The sequence below is a fragment of the Haliotis rubra genome, unplaced genomic scaffold (assembly GCF_003918875.1).
Source record: "Haliotis rubra isolate DU_JTF1 unplaced genomic scaffold, ASM391887v1 Scf1269, whole genome shotgun sequence".
In the NCBI taxonomy this organism is placed as follows: domain Eukaryota; kingdom Metazoa; phylum Mollusca; class Gastropoda; order Lepetellida; family Haliotidae; genus Haliotis; species Haliotis rubra.
In genome coordinates, this window is record NW_025765191.1 from 183,737 (window position 1) to 208,794 (window position 25,058).

Sequence of the window (25,058 nt, forward strand, 5' to 3'; positions counted from 1 at the left end):
TAAATATGGAAGCAACGAACCAATGAATGAGCCCTTAACAGTAAATGTGGTTTGTGTATAGTAAGCTGGGTCCCGTCTCTCATATCATGTCGCATTAATGAGGAAAGTTGACACGCGCAAATGGAGCCGGGAACCTGCTTAACTGTACAGCTGTCCTGACCAGCTCTCCACAGCAATACTTATATGCCAATGCAGTTACTTATCTGTGATTGTGTGGCAAATGTAGCACGCGTAGCTTGTGAGTGTTTTCTGGGGTTGGGAGGTTACGATAGTAGGGGAAGCTGTCCTTATGCGACGATCTCAGGGAACGAAAGGTTAATTTCACAATCAATTTGGAAAGTAACTTATTACAAAGGCAAAAATGGAAGGACTTGAAACCAGGTAAGTGTGAACGTTATAACTTTATGTCAATATAAATTATTTATCAGGGTTAGGTATTAGATGTCTATGTTTCTGATGATTCTAATTTATGACCTTTAACAAACTTATCTTTAATGGAATGTACACATTTACACAAACATAGATTCCCACCATGTGAATGAAAAAGTTACGATATGATTTGTTGTTAGCTAAAAACAGATTCAGCAAGGTTTTGCAAAAAGATGCAGGGATATGGTCTTGTCGAAAATTGACAGACATACAAAACCATCAGTTCTCATATGACACGTACAAATAAGAACTGAGAACTGATAGTTTTGAATGTCTGTCGTTTTTTGCCATATTCTGTGTGATAACCAGCACTAAATGTCATAAAACCCGTACAAAATGGAGAAAATATTTTAAAAATTTCTGACATTTTATGCCATCTAAATATATTACAAGTGACAGTACCTTGTTAGGCTGATCCATATACTGAATTTAAAGAATTAAATGCCTCTTATTTCACATAGAATAGATGACAAATCTGTAATAGTGATCCTAAAGTGCAAGTTTACACAAAAATGAACTTGTTTGTTTTCCACTTTTTCATTTTTCATCATAAAACGTGTTTGTCAAGTAGTTTTATAACCAAAGCAGTACAGATATTAGATTCACATTACATTACATTTACCGAGAGTTCTATTTCCAAAAAAAACACCATGGCTTATGTCCCATGCAATATGACGTCATTGTTGCCTAACAGCATCAAACGAAGGATGTTGTTAGACCTTATTAGACCAGTTCACATGGTGCAGATATAGGTTTGGTTCTTGTGTCTCGATTTGCAGGCCACTGTTTTAATCCATTTATTGCCTGGCTGTCAGCTGGCTATGTGGTCAGTTCCACACTGTGATGATGTTGCGGTTTGAAAATGTATACATTGTACTGGAAGTGTTACCCTGCTCTTCAACCTTCAGTTTGAAGTCGAAAACCATATCCAAATCACAGGGGCTTGTAACTCTAAAAACTGCCATCAAGGTATATACTGTAACTGACGGGGTGGGGTCTTAGTACTATATAAAAGGAAAGGGATGTAACGAGGTTAACAGACCAAGTTCGTTTCAGGGCGAATCCAACAATGCTCACTGTATTTATCCCATTTAAAGTATGCACAAATTTCAAGCCAATAGATTTACCTACAAAATGAGACAAACAGCACAGAAATCTAGGCAGTACTTTGGGAGCCAGGGTCTTCGGAAGCTCGAAAAAATTTGATTTCTCGATTCCGAGCCAAAATCCCCGCTCAGAATTTGTAAGTGTAAGATGGAAGATGTAAGTGTCTCCGAAAGAATGGTGACTAGCGTGCTGACAGGCGCCATCAGTTCAACATGTTTTGGTGAATGTCGTATGTGTATACTGTGAAATAAACAAGAAAATGGGTGAGTTACCGCTACAAATTCTGAGCGGGGATTTTGGCTCGGAATCAAGAAATCATGATTTTCGAGCTTCCGAAGACCCTAGCTCCCAAAGTACTGCTTCGATTTTTGTGCTGTATGTCTCATTTTGTAGGTAAATCTATTGGCTTGAAATGTGTTCATACTTTAAATGGGGTAAATACAGTGAGCATTGTTGAATTTTCCCCGAAACAAACTTGGTGTGTTGACCTAGTTACATCTCTTTCCTTTTATATAGTACTAAGACCCCGTCAGTGACAGAATATACCTTGATGGCAGTTTTTAGCGTTACAAGCCCCTGTGATCAAATACATCACGAACATGAATGCACTTTGCAGTTCTGAATTCTGAAATTCGCATTTAAAATTCGCTTTTCTATGATATCATCTGCTCATTACTGAAAATTACATTCATTGTAAATCTCGCCAGTTTTGACACATTACTGAATCAACATTCACAGCATTTTGCGTAAGGTATAGTATGTTTTAATTTAAATGTCGCATTTTACTGGGCGATTGAATTTTAAAAAAAAATGTATCAGTGTGATCACCAGTATTTTTGTCGTAGTTTGATCGAATCACCAATGGTCTTTCTGAAATATTATCGCTGAACCGAGAATCGCTGAGAATATTTTGGAAAATACGCAAACACGAACGTCGAAGTGAACTTTCAGTTATATTGCAGATTGTTGATATAGTCATGTCACACATATGTCAGTTATCTTTCGCCTATTACATCACAACTATAATTCAAAACCAGCTTCCTTACACAAATCCCTGAATTCCTCATGGTCATACAGTTCAAAATAATATGACAAATAGTCTTTGTCACCAAGACCAAGTGTCTCAGTGAAATCAAGCGAAATAAGTCAGATGTCAAAGCCAGTCTCAGATTTTACACTGTGTATCATGCTGTGAGATCTGTTCTCTTACTCGTTGCATACACTTGCTCATAAGTTTAAAAACATGCATGGGAAGAATATCATAGCAAGAGATAGGGAAATAAAAATAGGTGTATTCCAATGATTTCCTAGATTCAACATAATATATTACAGTTTCCATAATCATGACACCATGACTGATGCAAAATCACATACTTTGCCTCATTTGTGACATATCCCTTGGTCACAATGAAAACAAAAAGAAAATAACAACACACAGAATGTCAGAATGTTTCGGACTACTTACATGCCGCATTTATGCATATACGTTGCTTGACACAACGGGTGCGGTGAGGTAGCCTAGTGGTCAAAGTGTTCGCACATCATGCCGGGCCCCCACATGGGTACAATGTGTGAAGCCATTTCTGGTGTTCCCAGCCGTGATACTGCTAAAAGCGGCGTACAACTAAACTCACTCACTCACTCACTCACTTGACACAACTGAAGTTTCCTTCCTGATATACCATGAACTCGTGTAGATGAACACGCCAATTTCTGAAAGTCGCTTGCCAATAGGGATGTCATACGTACCTTATCATTGTTAATAATGTCATACATACTTGGTATTTTCATTGCGGTGAGGTTTTTGAATGAAAATACATGCAATCAATCTATCCTGCTGCTTACATTTTCAGTTTTAATTCATCTCCGTATTTTTACGTACATTTTTTACATGATTAATTTCAGTATTAATATCTCTTGCTTTGGGGTTAGACAGGAGACCAGTCTAAATCAAGTGACACCAATTACGTCATAATCACAGGGGGTAACTCTGGCCTGTTTAGCTCGGCAAACAAACGCTTCATGATGCTTAACATTTCAGTACTTTTATTGAGGGTTATGTTTTCATTGTAAGAAAAATGAGTATATATTTTCAAGCATTGATATTAATTTATTCAAAAATTCCATTTTGTTTCATATAAGAATAAACAGGATTTTTTCGTGTACACTACCCCTTTAAATATTTTCTTAGTTACCAAATTATATAAATGTAAATTGTGAAAATGACAACACTAGCATCAGCAATATTACTTCTAGCACTGTTATAGGACAATGTATCCATTCCAATTCATCATATGTGTCATTTTACTGCTAACATGTTTACCAATTATTGCTTATTAAAATTTCATGCAACACTACCTGGCAAGTAGTATGCACGTGTACAACAGATGGAAGAAAATGTTAATTAAGAGACTGACTTTATATTACAGATTGGAAATATATTTTTGTACTAATTAAGTAATATGATATAATGCAATTACTAGAATTGTTGCACATGTGCTAAAACATTCCAGCATCAACAAAAAAGGGTTTGAACAATATTATATTACAGTAGACAGCTGTCATAAATGTTATGTAGTATGGTTGTTTTTTATTTGGAAATCAGTCACACCTAAAGCTGTCAGTGTTAGGAGAATATATTATACAGCTAATAATACCTAAACAGCCAGAAGCTTCAAAACGTCAGGAATATTAGTAATCCAGATACCTTGTTTCAGGACATTTAATTGCATACATTAATAATTAAAATAAACATTGTGCTATAACCAGAATATATTTTTAGTCACTGCTTCACAAACATATGTTCAGTGAAAGGAAAAGGTAAACAAGTTTTCATTTTTTGTTATAATTTGTTAAGACGTGCAGCATGGTCAGATGTCAGTGTACTTCAGGCAGTAAAACATAATGACAACTTATTATTTTTCAAATTTCTCTAGAAACACTGTTGTTGTTTTGTACATCTGGGACTAGATATTGAGTAGCCTAGGAGGGATGTTGTAAAGCAATGCAAGCACACTGAATTGGTCAACCATGAATTTTTGGTAGTTTTATAATAACATGTAAACCTCATGTATACCGTATATGACCGTCTATAAGATGACCCCATGGATAAGACGACCCCCAAACTTGACCCTTAAAATCAGTGTCAAAATGGTATGTTTCGTGCATAAGTCGATCCACCGCGATGGGGTCCTAATCGCGGCAAACACAGACCACAGACAACTGGCAGTTACCAATAATTATAACTTTGTTCCACATTATTCAAAGAATTCACTGTCATATATATTGTGTCTACTCACGGATCGAAACGAAGTGTAGTTGACAGAAAATGCATAATATAGCTTCTCTAAATATCATATTTGTTGTAGCAACAAACTGGCTTGCTTATTTTACCCCATTCAACAATCACGAACTGATTACCGCCTCGTTTTCCATTGACTGCTAGTTTACACTGGACAGTAACATCGGTAAAAATGTGTGAATTTAAATGGCTTCCGTATTTTACCCCATTCCATGTGCTTACCACGTTCATGAGGGTCTGTATAACCTTAGTGTTGATTATATATATTTTACATAAAAACTATTACACAATGCTAGGATATATTTCTTTGGGTTAAATAATAGTATTCTGTATTATATTTACTGACGACTGCATCAGAATTCATCCCGTTATATTATTGTGCATGTTTGAACTTGTTCGCCGGGAAACGTGTGCACAGCTGATTGCTATTTCCGGCTTTGTGTACGAGACAAATACGCACGGTAATCTTAATTAATTTATAGAGCAAAAACTGTAACTAAAATTACACAATGCTAGGATATATTTCTTTGGGTTAAATAATGGTATTCTGTATTATATTTTACTGATGACTGCGTCAGAATTAGATCCCGTTATATTATTGTGCATGTTTGAACTTGTTCGCCGGGAAACGTGTGCACAGCTGATTGCTATTTCCGGTTTTGTGTACGAGACAAATATGCACGATAATCTTAATCCCTGCAAATAATACAATGCCCAGCATAAACAACTTATAACTTAAAAGGTAAATAATCTTGTCTAGTGATGTTTAATTGCAAATTTGACGTCTCTACTGACAAAGTCGTCTTCTGTTGTTTGTTCACGCGAAGTGATACGATGTTGTTTTCTTACCCCTGGAAAAAAGTTTGACGAAAGCGTAACCCATGGATAAGACAACCCCCTTCTACAGACTGCTTTTTTTTGGTCCTCAAAATTCAGCTTATAGACGGTCATATACGGTAGTTAGCGTGTTTACATGCTATGAATCACAATGGAGACAATTGACGATAATGTACAGGGAAAAGGTATTATTGATCAGAGTGTATTTTCCTTATACATTGTCACGTATTCTTGATTGAGGCAATATAAGAAATATATTTGGTGTTATGTTTGGAAAAGCAGATTTCAGTTATAATCAAGCATGTTACCCCGCTATTAGTCTCTCGTACAGACCCTGAAGCAAACATATCCAAGAAAGCCCACACAAGTCTAGAAAATGTGGCAAGTCTAGATTTCCAAGTCTCAGGGCTCCTTTTCATTATATATTTTTTTTTTTTACTATGAACTTTTTTCCGTAAAATATGTTCATTTCAGAGCCTAGTTGTTAGTCTACCCCGCTATTTGCATAATCAGTATGCACATTTGTTGCCCAGTGTCTACTGCTTTTTTTACTAGTACAGTTTTTTTTCTCTTTTGATAGAAATAGCATCCCTCACCACTTGACAGTACTGCATTTGTACAACCTTCTTACACTAACCCTGAATATACCTGTTTGTCAGGTTCTACATCTCATTGCTTACATATATATATATATATAGTATTGTTTGCTGCAGCTTAAAACCAGCTTCATGATAATCAGTTTCATGGAACAGGTGATATGTATTAGGTTTTTATGTTGATTGCAGTGTTCACGAATGGTGTTTCAAGGTAACAGGACATTGGGGCTTACAAGTTTCAGATGTCTGTCTGACCCATTGAAAATTCACAGGACCCTTAGAATAAAATTAAACATACATTTCAGATTTAACATTTCTTATAACTGGCACTGAAATTATTAACAAACACAAGATATATAAACAGCAAACAAGTGTCACATGTCAGATATAACAACTTAAGTCAAAGTCATTGTGAAATATACAGTCAGACACTGGGGCTGGTGGGTTGTAGACTTCTGCTGGATTTGTCAGAGGGTCAGACACTATTCGTGAACACTGTGATTGATTGATTTATTTACTATTTGACTGTCTACACAGCTTGACTATATTGCCTGACATTTGTCTAAGTCAGTTGGTTAAAAAGGTGATCAGATGAAAGATAACAGGTAAATAGCATATGTTTTTCCATTACTTGTCTTATTCCGAGATGGCAGACAACTAGTATATGTAATTCCACTGCTAGTCTTATTCCCAGATAACACATGGCTCAGAGGCGGATACAGCTTTTTGAGAAAGGGGGGTGGGGGGGGGATAATACATGCCATAAATGAGTTTTGGTGTTTTTGTCCCCAACACATTATCCATGAGCTCATAACACTGCAGATACCATATCAACAAAGTTGTACTGAACCATGCAATTAATTCCTGTTATTGCAGTATCTGGTTATAAAATAATGTTATTATATATCTGGTTGTAAAATAATGTTATTACATATCTGGACTTGTGTTTGTAATCTATTTTCTGAAGTTCATTCAAAATTTAATTCAATATGGTTTACTCAAATTTAGATGAAAATGTGCAAAATGATAAGTACCGGTAGATGGCATTTATTTGCAGCAACCACAATCAGGTGACATCTGAAATGAACTTTAGTTGACAGAGGATGGATACATGTGTCATAAATGTCATGCTTTGACTCATTAAAGTCATATTTATGGTGTCTTGACTGATGTGTCAACATAATATTTTCAACTTTGATACATTTCTGAAAGTTTGAAAATGTATGACTGGTACAATGAATACAAGCGTGATTACATGCTTAGTTTTCAGGTCCTTCATCCACAAAGGTAATTAATGCTTTAGAACTAATGTTTTTCTAAACTGCCTAACATGCTCACTATGCTTAAAAACCATTGTATATGCATAATTCCCATGTTGCAATGGCAGCCTTCTGTTTCCTAGGATAAACCCATATTATATTTGCTTTGTGTAATTGTTACTTATCATAACAAAGTATTAACATTGACCCGTAAAGATCCGGGTTAGATCTGATCATCAGTAACCCATGCTTGTCGTAAGAGGCGACTAACGGCATCGGGTGGTTAGGCTTGCTGACTGGGTTAACACGTGTGCTCGTATCCCAATTGCGTAGATCGATGTTCATGCTGTTGATACCTTGATCAATTCGATTATTTACAGACCGGCGCCATATAGCTGGAATATTGCTGCGTGTAGCGTAAAACTAAGCTCACTCACTCATTATCATACCATTATTGATCACCTTGCTATTAATGTACATATAATTCTCGCCCTTAACCCCCGAATAAGATGGGGTTAACTTACATCAATATTTGAACCACTAGAGTTTCAAGTGGTGATGGTGGGTGTCTGTTTCCTATCAGTGAAATCAAATGTCTGTTACTGACTAATTGCTCAGTTGATAAACGTTAACAGATTATAAACATTAGGCACAAGGTTTCTGAAAGTCTGTCATTCAGACCCTGAAGCAAATATATCCAAGAAAGCCCATGCAAGTCTAGAAAATGTGGCAAGTCTAGATTTCCAGTCTGAAAATGAAGACAGTCTGAGGGCTCCTTTTCATTATATTTTGGATTTTTTATTATGAGCCTTTTTTCTGTAAAATATTTTCATTTCAGAGACTAGTTGTTAGTCTAGGCTTTTGACAATGTCTGTGATTCAGTTAATTTAAGAGTTGAGTCTCCTATTGTGTATATATCTTTAGTTTCAGGATTATTCCAGTTTAGTTATTTTGGGGTTCACAGTTTTGTAGGTAGGTAGTCTGTGCTTGATGGGGGAAGAGCATTTCATGCCTGTCTGCATCGGATCTGAGAACAGTACCATGGAAAGTTGCTTAAAGTGGACAAACATTGACCACATTGAAAATTTTGATCTTCCAAAGAAAACCAGCAGAGTTCACAAACATATTATTAGTAGTGAGTGAGTTTAGTTTTACATTGCTTTTAGCAATCTTCCTGCAATATCACGGCTGGGGACACGAGAAATGGGATTCCACACGTTGCACTCATGTGGGGAATCGAGCCCAGGTTCGGCATGAAGAGCAAATGTTTTAACCATAAGGCTACCCCATTGTCCCCTGGCGTAGTAACTCCTTGTGGGTAGATGCTATGGAACTCAGATTTTGATATCCAATAAGGACCATGATTGTATCCATTTTCGTGGTACAGCAATAAGTGACTGAGTGAGTTTAGTTTTACGTCAAACTCAGCAATATTCCAGCTACATGGCGGTCTGTAAATAATCGAGTCTGGACCAGACAATCCAGTGATCAACAGCACAAGCATCGATCTGCGCAATTGGGAACCGATGACATGTGTCAACCTAGTCAGCAAGCCTGACCACCCGATTCTGTTAGTCACCTCTTACAACAAGCATGGGTTACCTGAGATCAGTGTTCTAACCCGGACCTTCACGGGTAGGTACAGCAATGAGGTGTGAATAATTTGCTCTATAATAACATCAATGAAGAACCTATAGCCAGATTGGAACATTTCATTGACACAACCTCCTATATGAAGGATGTGTTCCCAGACCTGCATGCAGACGGGTATCAGTATTTTACAAAGACTGGAAAAACAAATTGTGTATGTCAAGTCATTTTGTGTTACACCATATTTCTAGGTATGTATAGCTGGTTGCAGAGTGTGCAGTGTTTGCTAATCTGGTGACATGTGTCTATTAGCCTAATGTGTCCTGTGAGCTTGTGTAACCTCTCTGTGGTGTGTGGCTCCCACTGCTTATCTGGGGACGGCATGTAAACAGGTAGTCGGTCATCCAGACCCTGAAACAAATATAGCCAAGAAAGACTATGCAAGTCTAGAATGTATGTCAAGTGTAGATTACCAGAGTTTCATGTCTGAAAATTAATAGTCTCTGGTCTCCTTTTCACTATATTTTAGTGTTATAATTTAAGAACTGTTTGGGTTTTTTTTTTTTTATATAATGTTCATTTCAGAGACTAGATGTTAGTCTGGTAAACAAGTACAATGATATATTCAAAGTATTACCATAGAGTACTTTTATGTGCATAAACTTTGAAATGATTCCCAACACTACTGACCACCCCTTGAAGATCCGGGGTAGAACTGGTCTTCAGCAACCCATGCTTGTTGTCAGAGGCAACTAGAGCGGTCTGGTTTGCTGACTTGGTTGACACATGACATCATATCTCAATTGCATAGATTGATGTTCATGATGTCAGTCACTGGATTGACTGGTCCAGACTTGACTGTTCACAGACCACTATCAAATTGCAACAAAACTGCAGATCATGCTGTTTAATGCCCTTTAATCTTGTTACTGAGTAAAATGACTTGTAAATATTGGTGTTATGAATTCTCAAACTGAAGAAACTAAGACTTACTGATGTTAACAGAGACCCTGTAAGTTTATACATTATGCAAAACTAAACAGTTTACAATTCATCACATGATAAATACACACAATATTTTGCAGTTTCAATAACTAAATAAGAGATCTGATGCAATGATTCACGTCTTTATTTTTGACATCCCTAACGCTGTTATACAAAACATATTTATATACAGAATGTTCCTTTCATTATCGGGTGCTTTACTTAATTTATATAATGCATCATTATTATTTAATTTCTTTAGTCCTTTGGGTTTTTTTATACCTGTGTTATTGGTCTTACTCTTAAATTTGGTTGTTTTTCTGTGAATAAATAATTCTACTGTAATAGATAACATTTTAGAATGGATTTTAAAATGCATTACATTCCTAACAGTTTTTATTAGCATACCAGCCCAGTTGTGGTTGTGCAGTCTGTCACCCACCCTCAACTGAAATACAGACAATATAATGATAGGGTTATAGTATGCAGCTGACGTAAGCCAGGCACTGAGTCACACAGTGACAATCAGGGAGAAAGGTCAACTTGTCACTAACCAGTTCATCTAGTGGTGCTTATTTAGTAAACTCAGGTTTAATTCTATTGCTTTACTAACAATACTCATTGTACATCAGCTGAGAGTCATGTGAGGAGATTTGTTATTGAGGAAGTAACCTACCATTGTACCACTAGTAGGAGCATTCAGTTCATTCATGTTACTGGGGCATAGATGACTATAGTCTGTTTGCAGTGAAAACGTACCGATAAATTTCATTTTAAACAAAAAAGTAGATCAAATAATGTGAAATTAAGATTGCGAATTCTCAGAACTTTACGTTGCCAATTGAACATTAATATCTCAGAATTTTATTCAACTTAGGATAAAAGTTGTTTAACAAATGATCATAGTTTCAAATCGCTATTATTGGTTTGTATTACAAGGGGGTATGCACATTAAATGAAACCCCGAGGACAAGAAGGGTTGGTTTCTACGGTATTCTAAGTTAACGTTCATCACGGACCGCACATGCATTTGTTTCACTGTTCCAACTGCTGCGTGTACCCCTTTGTAATACAAAGTATAATGCCGAGCGCCAGGCAGGGACCAACAAGTACTATATTTTGACGTCTCGAACCCGCGACCTTCCGCTCTCCAGGGGGACGCTCTAACCACTACACCACGGCGGCGGTCTACTGTTTTGATGTTCATATTGTAAGCTATGATGATGATCGTGATGATGACAGATAAACAAATTATGACAACTCAAATTATGTCTGTGACCTCATGAAGTTTCGGCATGCTGTTTACTTGGTGTATTTGAATATTTCCATGATGTAACATGTTTGCTCATCATATCCTATATACATATGTATGTCTACTTTCTCAATGACATTTGTATTTCCACTTTCATTACCAGTAATGCTGATACTCCAATAAAATATGCCTTTATATCATTTGCATGTATCAGATTGCTATAATAAATGATATTTGAAACACATTTCATTATTATAAAACAACAAAAAATGTATACACTTAATGAACACAAACAGCCATCACAAGAGCCGAATCACGGGTACAGACACAACGAACAAAGCTGTCCTAGTCAAAACTAATTACATGTATTTGTCAAGAGTGAGTGAGTGAAGCGGTTTTACACCACTTTTAGCAATATTCAAGCATGGGGGGAAGGGGGGACACCAGAAGTGGGCTTCACACATTGTACCCATGTGGGAAATTGAACCTGGGCCTTCGAGCGAACGCTTTAACCACTAGGCTACCCCACCACCCCTATTTGTCAAGAGAGACTTGGGGCATGTCCGAAACTAACATTTAATCTATGAAATGTTTGATTACACAATACATTTTATTCCTGATTATTTTTACATGATGCTGAGCAAATGATGCATAAAGACAGTTCTTACAGACAGACAGACAGAATGGGTTGCTAACACCTATATTCTAACCCTTACGGATGAAGTTAGTGAAATTTTAGCTAAATATGGATCATTTGAAATGCAGGTCATAACTAATTGTGCTGATAAATATTTATGTGGTGAATCCCTGTTTCTTTTTCAGGAGAAATCCAAAATGGTACGTTCACATCGCAGACTTTGCCAACATGCTGAAGGCTTTCATTGGCTCCAACTATCTGTCCATTGCCTTCGCCTTCCACCAGAGTGGCCTTGTGGTGAGTAGATTTTGTATGTAAATGTAGAGTCAGACAAATGTGCATGAAAACGTGTGTTGAAACATGATGCACAGAGGCCCAAATAGTACATGGTCAAATATAATAATGTAGATATTTTGGCCAGTGTATCGACAAACTGCACAGGGCTGAAATAGTACATAGAAACATTCAACAGTGCATCGACAAATTGCACAGGGCAGAAATTGTACATTAACATTTAAACAGTGTATCGACAAACTGCACATTGCAGAAATATGATATAGACATGTTGAATGTGACTAGTGATGTTGGGATGATGATTTGGGGCCAACATTCAGGCCAGACAGCAGAACGCAGACTCCTGCCTTTGGGGCTGATAAGGTTTTAGAAGAGGCATCTATATTGCATACTGATGATATTTACCAAGGTATTTTCAATGATTGAAAACATCAGACATGGCTTCTCACATGTTATCGCGCCCTTAAAATTCCCACTGCACCTAATAACAACTGCAGTTTACAACTGACTGCACGTCAGATTAACTTGCTGTACCACATGCTTCAGTGGGAACATAAAGCTGAAAGGCTTGTTTTCAGACTGCCGTTGTTTACTTTTGCTCTGTATTATCTAGTATCAGACTTAAAAGTGTCCTTGGAACATTTACCCTACAGCACTACTGTAAGGCATGATCATATTCACCTCATTAGGATGACCGAATGTTATAACATACTCTTGGCATGGGTACAGCGAAAGGTGGCAATCTGTATAGCACATATTCTAGGTGTAAATATGTGCATTGGGAGAAATTATTGCAAGCTGTTTTCATACTCATAGCGAAATTACTGATATTGTTTATATTTGACTTGAATTAGTTTGATATCTTGTGATGAATTTGAGATATCTCAACCACAGATGATATATAGATATCTGGAGTAAAAGTTGTGATCTCACAAAAGGAATTGAGTATATGATAAATCATACTAGGTTTACAAAATGTAAACAAATGTTTTTCTAATGTCAGTAATTTAATTGCTGATAGCTTGCAATTGAATACAGGATAAAATCATGAATTATTGTTATATTGAATTGATGCTTATTTATTGATATTTTCAAATATCTCCATCTGTAAGGTACTGTTGGTAATGTATCTGATTGTGCTGACAATTCTCAGTGGGTTCTTGACCGTATTCACTCCACAATGCTGACCATGCTGACATGCAACGTTTGTTGAGTTGTTTCTGTGCAACAAGTTGTACATGGTTTGTCACAATTTTTGGGAAGCTGAAGAATTTACATATATACAGCGGGATTTATTTTAAGATATCTGTAAACAATTCTGACCAAGTACATGATATGTGTAGCCTGTTCATTTAGAATTACACCCACTCCACTTAGTGCATCATGCTTTTAAATTTAGACTGCACCAACCAACCACACAGGTGCCTGTCCACCACACAGGTGTATGTCCACCACACAGGTGCATGTCCACCACACAGGTGCATGTCCACCACACAGGTGCATGTCCACCACACAGGTGTATGTTCACCACGCAGGTGGGGCGGTAGGGTAGCCTAGTGGTTAAAGCATTTGCTCATAAGGCCGAAGACCCTGGTTTAATTCCCACATGGGTACAATGTTTGAAGCCCATTTCTGGTGTCATCCACTATGATATTGCTGGAATATTGCTAGAAGTGGCGTAAAACTAAACTCACTCACCACACAGGTGTATGTCCACAACTAAGGTGCATGTTCACTCAAAGTTCACAACATGTTTTTTCTCATTTTTGAAAGTTGTAGTAAGTGTAACCATGGTAACTATGTAAGTATATTGTTCAACTCCAAATTCCATGTTTCTGTCGTCCACAGCCAGGGGTGGTGTGCCTGGTTCTGATTGCCATAGTCACTGACCACTGTTGTCACATGATCGTCAAGTGCAAGTATAAGGCGATCGACGTCGTAGTGGACACACAGTTGCAAGGAGAGCCCGGAATCACGAACGCTGGGGACATCGTCATCGAAAATGCCTTAAGTGTTGAAATACGAGAAAAGTTGCTTAGGAATCTATCATATGGAGATGTAGGGAAAATAATTTATGGAAAATGTGGTCTGTACTATGTAAACTTTTGTTTATTTATTACACAGTTTGGATTTTGTGTAGCTTATTTCATATTTGTTGGCAATACCATTCGAGCCATATTTCCATTTCATATGTGCAATTTGATAAACAGCACGTACGTATGTGGGGGAAACAGACAAACTTTTAACCACAATTACAACTTTCCATCTACACAAGACGCACAGTCAGGGAGAAACAACTCTCTAGCAAGCTCAGGGAGACATGTTTACGAGGCTGATCCAGGAGCAGATTCCCACTCAGTGTTGGATTTCGTGGAACTGGATAAGAACACAACAGGCTTGAATGTCACCAACATCACTACCATCTCAACATCCATACTCACCTCCACAGCTCCATCGCTCATGCTATTGGTTTTGTTGCCTTTACCAGTTTTCATTGGATTTTCCTACGTGAGAAATGTACGTCATCTTGGCGCAATCAGTGTATGGGCAAACATCTCAATTTTACTTGGAGCCATTGCTGTAATGATTTACCTGGTTGCAGGTGAGTTTGATTGTGGAGATTGACATAAAACTTTGTCTTAAATTATACGATCAAGTGCCTTTTGAATTTTTAGTTAGCATGTTTATTTGCCTTCACAAGAGCTTACAATAGATTGATGCTTGGTGGCATGAAGTGTTTTTATGTTTTTCGTCTTATTTGATAATTGACTCTGTGTAATTTAGGAGATAACGATAAAATGTTTTCAATGCAGACACATGCTACCTATTAGTGCTCAGGTATTGGCATACAATCTGCGATACAATACATCACGATACTAAAATTTTAGTCACGACAATATATTGCCAAAGTATTGTGTACTTAAGCTGCGATACGATACAAATCCTGATACAAGGGTGTCGATATGATATGTATCACGATACTAAAATCTTTAATTCTAACACCAACTATAAAACACCTCTAGATAAAAACAAAACTATTTTAAAGTATTTTGTCAAATTCCGCCAGCGTTTTTCAGTGTTCAGTCGGAAATGAGATAATTAAGTTTATACACAGACTTTGTGAATGTTAATAAAATGCGAGCACTATGTTTGACACAGTTCCTGATGCAAGAATTTCAAAGAAACTTATGAAGGGAACATAAGTATGCATATACTTTAATCATTAAACAAAAGTAAGCATATGGTAAGTCTTTCCTGACAGATATCGCATTTCGGCAATATTCAAAGTAAAGCATCGATTTATGTGGCCCATTTGAAGTATCGTATCGGGATATACAACAATGTAAAACTTTGTATCGATTTACTGTATCGGCGGCCCATGGATCGATGCATCGGTATGTATGGATAAATAGTCACACTATTACAACCGATACATTTGACAGTTAAAAAAACAAGCCTCTACTGTTACACATTTTGTATTAGCATATCAAGAACACAGCATAGAACACAAGTCATCTTCACTGCATCAGTGAGCTGTACTATCGACTGCTTCATAATGAACTTGTCTGTGTTCTGCCGAGCTCCTGCTCATGTTTTTATACGTAGTATGGTGTAAATATTGCAGAAATGAAATGACAATGTGAGAGTTGTCATGTTGTTGAATGTTAACAGAACTGATTATGATGTGGCAGCTGTGGCCATCTACATTCATCTGCTTGTTCATGTGAAGATGAGGTGGAATAGCTGTAATTGCATATTGTCTTTTAGCTCATTAACATTAATATATCGCTTTAACTTTGTAATAACATTCAATTTATGTCCCATAATTTAACACATGATACAGATGAATGTTTTCACCGTATAAGAACATGTAGAAATGCATCATACCATGTTAAACATATTCAACTTGTTCAAAAGTTAAGCATCCACCTCCTACATTCCTGAAGTCTTCACGACATCAGTTTAATTACTATCAGGTTTTTAAATCTCATCTGTCTCTGCTTGCGATCTGAGGACACGTTAGGAGGCCCAGCAGATGTACTTTCTTGATTAGATAGTCGATACAGAGGCTTCTAAAACCCCAGCATGGGCAGGTGGTACTTTCAGACAGGCATATCTGATTTCTTTATACAGGTCAATAATTCACTAGGTTACTTAGACAGAATTTACTGAATTAACAGCATGAAGGCCCATATATGTGATGAGAGCTGTGGCTTTTATTGTTTCATCTGCTATTTCATAATACCAGTAATGTAGACTGTTGATGGTAGACTGATTAGTACAACTGATATACAAAGAAATATCTATAGGTTTCTGTTTCAGATTTCAGCGTTAGTTCCTCATTCAGGCTCTACAACTGGGCCGAGTTGCCCATATTCTTTGGACTTGTCACCAGCGCCTTTGAAGGAATCGGCACGGTATGTACTGTGGGGTGTTATTATGGACGTCCACATGGAGTAAGGAGTGTTATGATTAGAAATCAATATTCACTATATGGTGTTGGGATTGACAGAGCTTCCAGTCATTCTATATGGTGTCATGATTGATTACACATCCATATGTTTTGGGGGGTAATGATTGATTAAACATCCATAAGGACAAAGGAGTGTCATGATTGATTAGACATCCATGTATGCTATATGGTGTCATGATTGATTAATCATCCATAAGGACAAAGGAGGGTCATGATTGATTAATCATCCATAAGGACAAAGGAGGGTCATGATTGATTAATCATCCATAAGGACTAAGGAGGGTCATGATTGATTGAACATCCATGTGTGCTATATGGTGTCATGATTGATTAATCATCCATGTGTTTTATATGATGTCATAATCAACTGAACATCCAAATGCATTATAAAAGGTGCCTCTCTCAGGGACTGTAGGTTGCAATCCCGGATGGGATTAATCACACCAAAAGTACTGGAGAGGAAATGGTTTGTGATGCATTTTTAATTTTCTTTGCAATTTACCTTACAAACTGTTGTGGATGTTTTAGAACATCAAATTTCCTATAATTGTTAGCAATCACACCTTATGCGTACTGCTAGAAAAACTCTAATCACGGTATTGTAACAAATATGCTGTCGTCAAGACAGTCAGACATGCTCATCAAGTGATAAGTATCCAAGAAAGGTGAGCTTCTGTACCTTCACTAAGTCTACCTGTTCCAGATTATTCCCATTGAATCCAGCATGGAGGGCAACAGGCACAACTTTGGCGCATTCCTGCATGGTGCAGTTGGCTGCCTGTCTTTTGTTCTGTTGGCATTTGGTATTTTGGGCTATCTGAAGTTTGGGGAGTCAACAAACCAGATGATCAACACCAACATCCCTTCCACCAGCTGGGTAGGAATAGCCGTCAACATCTGCCTGTGTATCGGGGTCATACTCACGTTCCCTCTCCAGATATACCCTGTGATAGAGCTGGCAGAAATCTACACATTCGCTGATGGTATGTGGAGGTAGACATAGAATCAGTTGTAGAACACACATCCCAAAAATGAATGCATATCTCAGGCTGTAGTATCTATGTGTGATCAATGATGACATCTGTGACAAAACATCACATTTGAAGAATATGTAAACTGAAATCCACAGGTCAACTGTTGGAAGCTACAACACAACGTCCGAGTCAAGTTTGCCATGTTTCCAACGTTTAAGAGACATTGTACTTGTAAACTTTTGCAGTGATAGCTCAAAATTACTACTTATGCTGCTGACTTTCAATTATGAAAATTTAGTGGTGGCGCATGGTCCTGTGCATAGAGCTCACTCAGGTCACACATTAGTTGACGTTAAGCAACATCGAGGGCATAGAATCCTTGGATAGGTGACCGTGTTTGGCAGGTTGACTCTTGAGAATTTCTAGAACATCAGTACTCCCCCACAACGAAACACATGTGACACATGTGGTCTCACCTTAGGCAAGTGAGTTTGTTCAAAATTGCCTCTCTTCACCCAGCATAAGTGGGTACCCGGTGGGATAAATCATGTGACTATAACCTTCTAGCGTCTCACAGGCAGCTGGGGCTATCCGGGGTAATAATAATCAGATAGTAACAAATTTGTAGCGCTTTGAGCATGCGCTAGGGCATGGAGTCTGGCACTACGGCAGGGAGTCTGGCGCTCTACAAATACACTGTATTACTGTATTATGTATCAAAGTTGGACTGTAAAACATATATGATAGATGGATTATTTATACAGTGCTGTGTCATTCAGCCATTAAAGTTTATCCAAGATATTAGACCCTTTTTTTCCTTATAGTTGACAATTATCTTAATTGAAAGTTTGCATAAGCGAATATTTTCAAAGTGTAATAAATATTTGAAGCGGTTTTCTTTTTTTTGGTGTCTTAATACTGTATTTGATTAACTGTACCCCATTGCTGACACAAGAAATCCACTTTTAAATCGTTTTGACGGAGGTGAGTCTAATAAGTGAACGTATGGCCATTATCTGTTGCCTGGTAGCAGTGTGCCGGTGTTCATGACGGTATAAGTTAGCTGCCATTGATCCTGTGATACAAAAGTCTTATCTTGATTATGGTTAATTTTAAAACACATTAAAATTGTCACATTGATGTAAATAACTTCAAAATGCAGAGTCAGCATAAATCAGTCTTCAACCTCACATGCAGTGGCAACCCCTTAGTACTGCTTGTCCATTTGTAATAGGAAGTGTGGCCTCTTATACTCCCAGATTGCTGTGTCAGGTATCTCAGCATAACATGTACTGATGGTAGCATTAGACACAGGGCATTGTGTAATGCTTCTCATCAGAAACATGCAGTAAAGGTGACATAAAAGACATGTCACTGTGTAGTACTTCTACACAGAAACATGCAGTGAAGCTGTGTTGCCACAGAAACATGGAGTAAGGGTGCATTGCCACGGAACCATGCAGTGAAGCTGTGTGACCACAGAAACATGTTATGTGTAAGGTGACGTACATCTATTGTTCTTTGCAGGGAAATGTTGTGGGCCCAAAAAAGTGACACCTCCTAAAAATGCTGATGATTATGGCAGCGAGGGTTATGGCGGTAGTGAGTACACTGACCAGGATGCACTGCTACCCTCGAGCTCATCCAGCACATCCCCCGTCCCAGTAGCGACCGTCATCTCCAGAGAGGCAAGTATTTGGGTTCTCTAGAGGACATGCCTGTTTGTTTTGCTTACCTCAGGGTTTGGGGTTTTATGTTCCTAAAGACATTCTTATCACCAAAAATTATCTTTTCTTGTATCATATGCCCAGTGACCACTTGATACAAATTGGCAGGAGTTTTTATTTTAAAAAACCCAGTTTTGTATTTAAGTAGAACAGAGGTTTTCTGAGATTTGTAACAATCATAGAAGGCTAACCAAGGTCAGTATTGGTCCAAGTGCACTAATGCCAACTTCATCTGAATCCCACCTGTGAAGATGTTGGTGATAATTGGTCTCCACTGTTTCAAACCCATTCTTGTTGTAAGAGAAGACTAATGGGATTGGCTTCCTAGATTTGGATGATGCATTTCACTGTATCCTTGTTCCGTACATTCATGCTTTTAATGGCTATCAATGGATTGTCTGGTTTGGACCTGAAATTTTTGGTTCACATTAATTTTGCTGGAAGATTGCCAAATGCAGTGCAATACCTCAAACAAAATCATACTAGTCATGTCTGTTTATCACATTCCACACTGTCTCCATCAAATCCTTCATAGGTGGTTAAATCAGGTGAACTAATCCATTAGCCACCTGTATAGAGGCTTCCAAATACTTTAAGTATGAGTGACTGAAGCATTCATAGAAACAAATGGATGTTCGTAAACGTTAAATAAGTGAAACTGATAGTGAACCCTGACTGTGTACTATGAAAGAACATTTGTTTAAAAAGACTCAGGAAATCATGTTGACAAATTTAATACAGTCCAACACTGTCGTGTCAGAACTGAAGGGATGTATGTATATACTTTGAGTTATCCAGGGGCAGTAGGGTAGCCTAGTGGTTAAAGCGTTCGTTCGTCATGCCGAAGATCCAGGTTCGATTCCTCACATGGGTACAATGTGTGAAGCCCATTTCTGACTATTGCTAAAAGTGGCATAGAACTAAACTCTCTCACCCTAGTTTGTTATCCAATGTTTGACTGACTGACTGAGTATGGTTTTACGCCGTTTTTAGCAATATTCCAGCAGATCACGGCGGGGGACACCAGAAATGGGCTTCACAAATTGTACCCAATTGGGGAATTGAACCCGGGCCTTCGGCGTGAGGAGCGAACGCTTTAACCACTAGGCTACCCAACCGCACCCCCCCAATGTTTGAAACAAGCCACAAAATGGATTACTAAAAAGGACTATGTAGGGACCAGGCTAGCTATTCTCGAAACGTTCGTAGCCCTACGAACTTCTTAAGCCCATTCTAAGCACATTGGCTACAATCAAAGTTAAGAATTCTTACGGCTACGAACGTTTCGAGAATAAGAGTCCAGGCTTTTACTTCAATCAATCCCACGTAGTGTATTCAGTTTCTGGGGCGGTGGGGTAGCCTATTGGTTAACGCGTTGGCTCGTCACGCCGAAGACCCGGGTTCTATTCCCCACATGGGCACAATGTGTTAAGCCCATTTCTGGTGTCCCCCGCCGTGATATTGCTGGAATATTGCTAAAAGCGGCGTAAAACCATACTCAGTCAGTCAGTCAGTCAGTATTCAGTTTCTTGATGTGAATGGTTTGTTTAGATGCTCATCACTAAGACAGCAGTAATAATCATGATAATGACGGGTGTTCTGTACAGGTGTCCACCCTGAAGCGGAATGTGATGCGGATGTTTATAGTGCTTACAGCTGCTGGCCTGGCTGTCCTCTTCCGAGACAAATTCGCATATATTGGTGCTTTTACTGGTGAGTGCACTACACACGATAACCACCATCCCTAATTGTAATGGCCCCAATGCAAATGATGGCAATAGGATTTCATGATTAGACTCATCCCCCCTGTCTCCCCAAACCCTACCCTAAGCTGATCCCCAGACCCCCCCCCCCAAATGCTGCCTACCCTAAGCTGATCCCCTCAGTCTCCCCAAACCCTGCCCACCCTAAGCTGATCCCCTCAAGCCCCTAAACCCAGCCTACCCTGAGCTGATCCCCTCAATCCCCCAAACCCTGCCTACCCTGAGCTGATCCCCTCAATCCCCCCAAACCCTGCCTACCCTGAGCTGATCCCCTCAATCCCCCAAACCCTGCCTACCCTGAGCTGATCCCCTCAATCCCCCAAAGCCTGCCTACCCTGAGCTGATCCCTCAATTTCCCCAAACCCTGCCTACCCTGAGCTGATCCCTCAACCCATCCCACCCCCACCCCAAAGCTGCCTACCCTAAGCCCGATCCCTCAAACCCCCAAACCCTGCCTACCCTAACTGATCCCTCAATTTCCCCAAACCCTGCCTTCCCCAAACTGATCCACTCAATTTCCCCAAACCCTGCCTGTCCTAAGCTGATCCCCTCAATCTCCCCAAACCCTGCCTACCCTAAGCTGATCCCCTCAAACACACACACACACACACACACACACACACACACCCGCCTACCCTAAACTGACCCCCTCAATTTCCCCAAACCCTGCCTACCCTAAACTGACCCCCTCAATCTCCCCAAACCCTGCCTACCCTAAGCTGATCCCCTCAAGCCCCCCAAACCCTGCCTACCCTAAACTGATCCCCTCAATCTTCCCAAACCCTGCCTACCCTAAACTGATCCCCTCAATCTCCCCAAACCCTGCCTGCCCTAAGCTGATCCCCTCAATCTCCCCAAACCCTGTCTACCCTATACTGATTCCCTCAATCTCCCCAAATGCTGCCTCCAATAAACTGATCCCCTCAATATCTCATGTGCATGGCATTTAAACATGTGCATGAGAAACGCAAGCCGGGAAATGAATCCTCCCAATCCATGCATTGTACACCCAACAACCTGCCAAGAATTTATTATCATGCAAATGTTCACACATTCCAGCCTTTCATCACCAGCTGGTGTATGGTAACAGTTTGAGTTGTTACGCATTGATGAAGAAAACAATATAATCGGATTAGCAAACTAGTGATCAATTCAATAATGCAAAAATATTTACATAGAGTTTATGGAAAAAAGCGATGTGTACTTTTTGCTTTGCCAAAATGTTTGCTTTGTGTGTGCAGGTGCAATTGGGAGCTCAGCACTGGCCTACATCCTGCCATGCTTGTTTTACATCAAGCTGTGTGGCCCCACCATGCCCTGGTACGTCAAGGCCAAGAACATCATCATCATCATCATGGGCATATCGTGCAGTGTTATCAGTCTGTACTCAACCATCAGAAATTTGGTTGATGGGAAGAAATAGTCCTTGGAGCCTTGTTTGCAGTGAAAGGTCAGGTATTCCACCAGCCAGCTGATACCAGCTGCTGTGTTATGGAGGTCCTCAAGTCTATGTCTTTCACAGATACTGAATAATTTCTATTCATATTTTTTCAAATACAGTAAACTTTACCTATAATGAAGCCAGAGGGACCACTGATTTTAGTTTGTTACAACCCTGTTTTGTTATAACCCTATTTTACAACCCTATTTGTTATAACCCTAATTTACAACCCTGTTTTGTTATAACCCTAATTTACAACCCTATTTGTTATAACCCTAATTTACAACCCTATTTGTTATAACCCTAATTTTGCAACAACCTTAGTTTGTTATAACCCTAATTTGCAACAACCCTGTTTTGTTATAACCCTAATTTACAACAACCCTATTTGTTATAACCCTAATTTGCAACAACCCTGTTTTGTTATAACCCTAATTTTGCAACAACCTTAGTTTGTTATAACCCTAATTTGCAACAACCCTGTTTTGTTACAACCCTAATTTGCAACAACCCTGTTTTGTTATAACCCTAATTTGCACAACCCTGTTTTGTTATAACCCTAATTGCAACAACCTTAGTTTATAACCCTAATTTACAACCCTGTTTTGTTATAACCCTAATTTACAACAACCCTATTTTGTTTTAACCCTAATTTACAACAACCCTAGTTTGTTATAACCCTAATTTGCATTTCAGCTAAAATGTAGGGCAAATGGCCAGGACCAACAAAACAGTTTGTTACATCTGTCAGTTTATTGTTAGTTATAGACACATCTTACTGTATTTATGTTTTCCTAAGTTCTAAATGAAGATATACACCAATGTTTCAAACCTACAATTCCAACAATATGTAATTTTATGAGTTTATCTTCAGACATAAATGGTACATTATTATATATTAGAATGTTTCCTTCAACACTTACTACTAACAGCTTGTGATGAAGAAATGTCATGTATTGAATGTGCTTCAACTCTGGATGAACTTCCTAAACTGTATGTGTATTTTACAAGTTTTTCTCTCAAGTTAGTGTCTTCAAATCCCTGACAAAGTGGGATCTCAATGGGATCAAATTTTCTCAAAAACTATTTAAGTTGGAGAACTGAACTTTTATACCATGATGTAACTGGTCATTTACTTCCATACTTTTCATTAGGATATACACAAACATAATTCAAATGAGCCCTGTGGCGGAGGATGGTGATAATGCTGTTTTCTTGTTTTATATCAACCCTGATTATTGTCTCGTATACTGGCCAAGGAGTTATATTTTACAAAGTTAAAGTGTAACAAATGTTATTTTTGTAAAACTGTTGTAAATATTATGTAAAACTCTCTGGCCCACACCATACACAAGTGCTATTATGATATTATTGAAGTGAGAGAGATTCTGACGTGGGAGTCTGGAACGTGATTACACCGAGAAGTCAGCAACGTCCTGAGATCCAGCAGAAGCTTGTCTCTTCTAACAGGACACTTGTTGTAGTTGAGACTACAAAGGTAGTCGAACCATCACAGAAAGGCAAAATTATATGAATACCTCACATATCAATACAACTGGTGATATTTAAATCAATGCAAAACTTGCATGATATTTAATTTGTACTAATTTTGATCAAAGTTCTCCTTGTTCCTTGTGGTCAGGCTGATCAGCTGTTTCCTTCAAGCAATGTGTGTTTTACTTCCTTGAATGGCTGTTTGAATATCTGTAGTTGTGTAGGGCTATCAGATATAGTATTTGGTTTCATGATAACACTTGCTCAAGTCATTATCAGGAAAGGATACAATGCAATGTCCTTAGTACAGTGTTTCGTAAATTGGTATGTCATGAAGACATGAACTGATACCCAGGTAAACACATTGTATATCATATTGTAGGGGGACGGTGTTGTAGCCTAGTGGTTAAAGCGTTCGTTCATCACGCCAAGATCCGGGTTTGATTCCCAACATGAGTACAGTGTGTAAAGCCCATTACTGGTGTCCCCCGCTGTGATATTCTTGGAATATTTCTAAAAGCAGCATAAAACTAAGTTCACTCACTCACTTGCATCGTGACTCATGACAATAAATGAAACAATGCTTGCAGTGTGTCTAATAATACATATGACGATATGTGACATGTGATATCATACTCTCACTCAATTACACCAGCACTTTATCACACCGACCAATGACATTGCATAATAAAACCAACGCATTGATTTTTACCTGTTTATAGTCCATCATCTGAAACTGCAAACAGTTGGTGAAGCAGTGTGAATCATTATGGAAAACAACATTACCACTGTTCATTGAACTTGAACTGTTGGTAACTAGACACTGGAACGAAAAGAACAATATATGTTTGTGTTTCATTTGTTTTGCATATGAATGAACTGTATGTGCAATTTGTAAT

At 38.4% G+C, this 25,058-nt stretch overlaps 1 protein-coding gene across 3 annotated transcripts; it reads left to right on the forward strand.

Moving 5' to 3' along the window:
- Window positions 1–120: 120 nt before the first annotated feature.
- LOC124266615 (proton-coupled amino acid transporter 4-like) lies at window positions 121–22,912 on the forward strand. 3 transcript variants are annotated; one of them, XM_046701409.1, is made up of 9 exons: window positions 121–381; window positions 7,534–7,557; window positions 12,178–12,289; window positions 14,135–14,888; window positions 16,610–16,704; window positions 17,464–17,743; window positions 19,262–19,422; window positions 21,069–21,174; window positions 22,466–22,912. In XM_046701409.1, exons 1-9 carry the CDS (start codon window positions 362–364, stop codon window positions 22,645–22,647), a joined length of 1,734 nt encoding a protein of 577 aa, XP_046557365.1. In that variant the 5' UTR covers window positions 121–361; the 3' UTR covers window positions 22,648–22,912. The 3 variants fall into 3 exon arrangements, with proteins under 3 accessions (XP_046557365.1, XP_046557367.1, XP_046557366.1); XM_046701410.1 differs by lacking the exon at window positions 121–381 and adding an exon at window positions 6,789–6,875; XM_046701411.1 differs by lacking the exon at window positions 7,534–7,557 and having other exon boundaries at window positions 122–381.
- Window positions 22,913–25,058: the final 2,146 nt, after the last annotated feature.

Excerpts from the sequence above, each read along its gene's own strand:
- LOC124266615 (XM_046701409.1), top strand. The coding sequence starts at position 362 with ATGGAAGGACTTGAAACCAG. Across the intron at positions 14,889-16,609 it reads AATGATTTACCTGGTTGCAG|ATTTCAGCGTTAGTTCCTCA; the intron begins GTGAGTTTGATT and ends TTTCTGTTTCAG. Across the intron at positions 19,423-21,068 it reads CGACCGTCATCTCCAGAGAG|GTGTCCACCCTGAAGCGGAA; the intron begins GCAAGTATTTGG and ends TGTTCTGTACAG.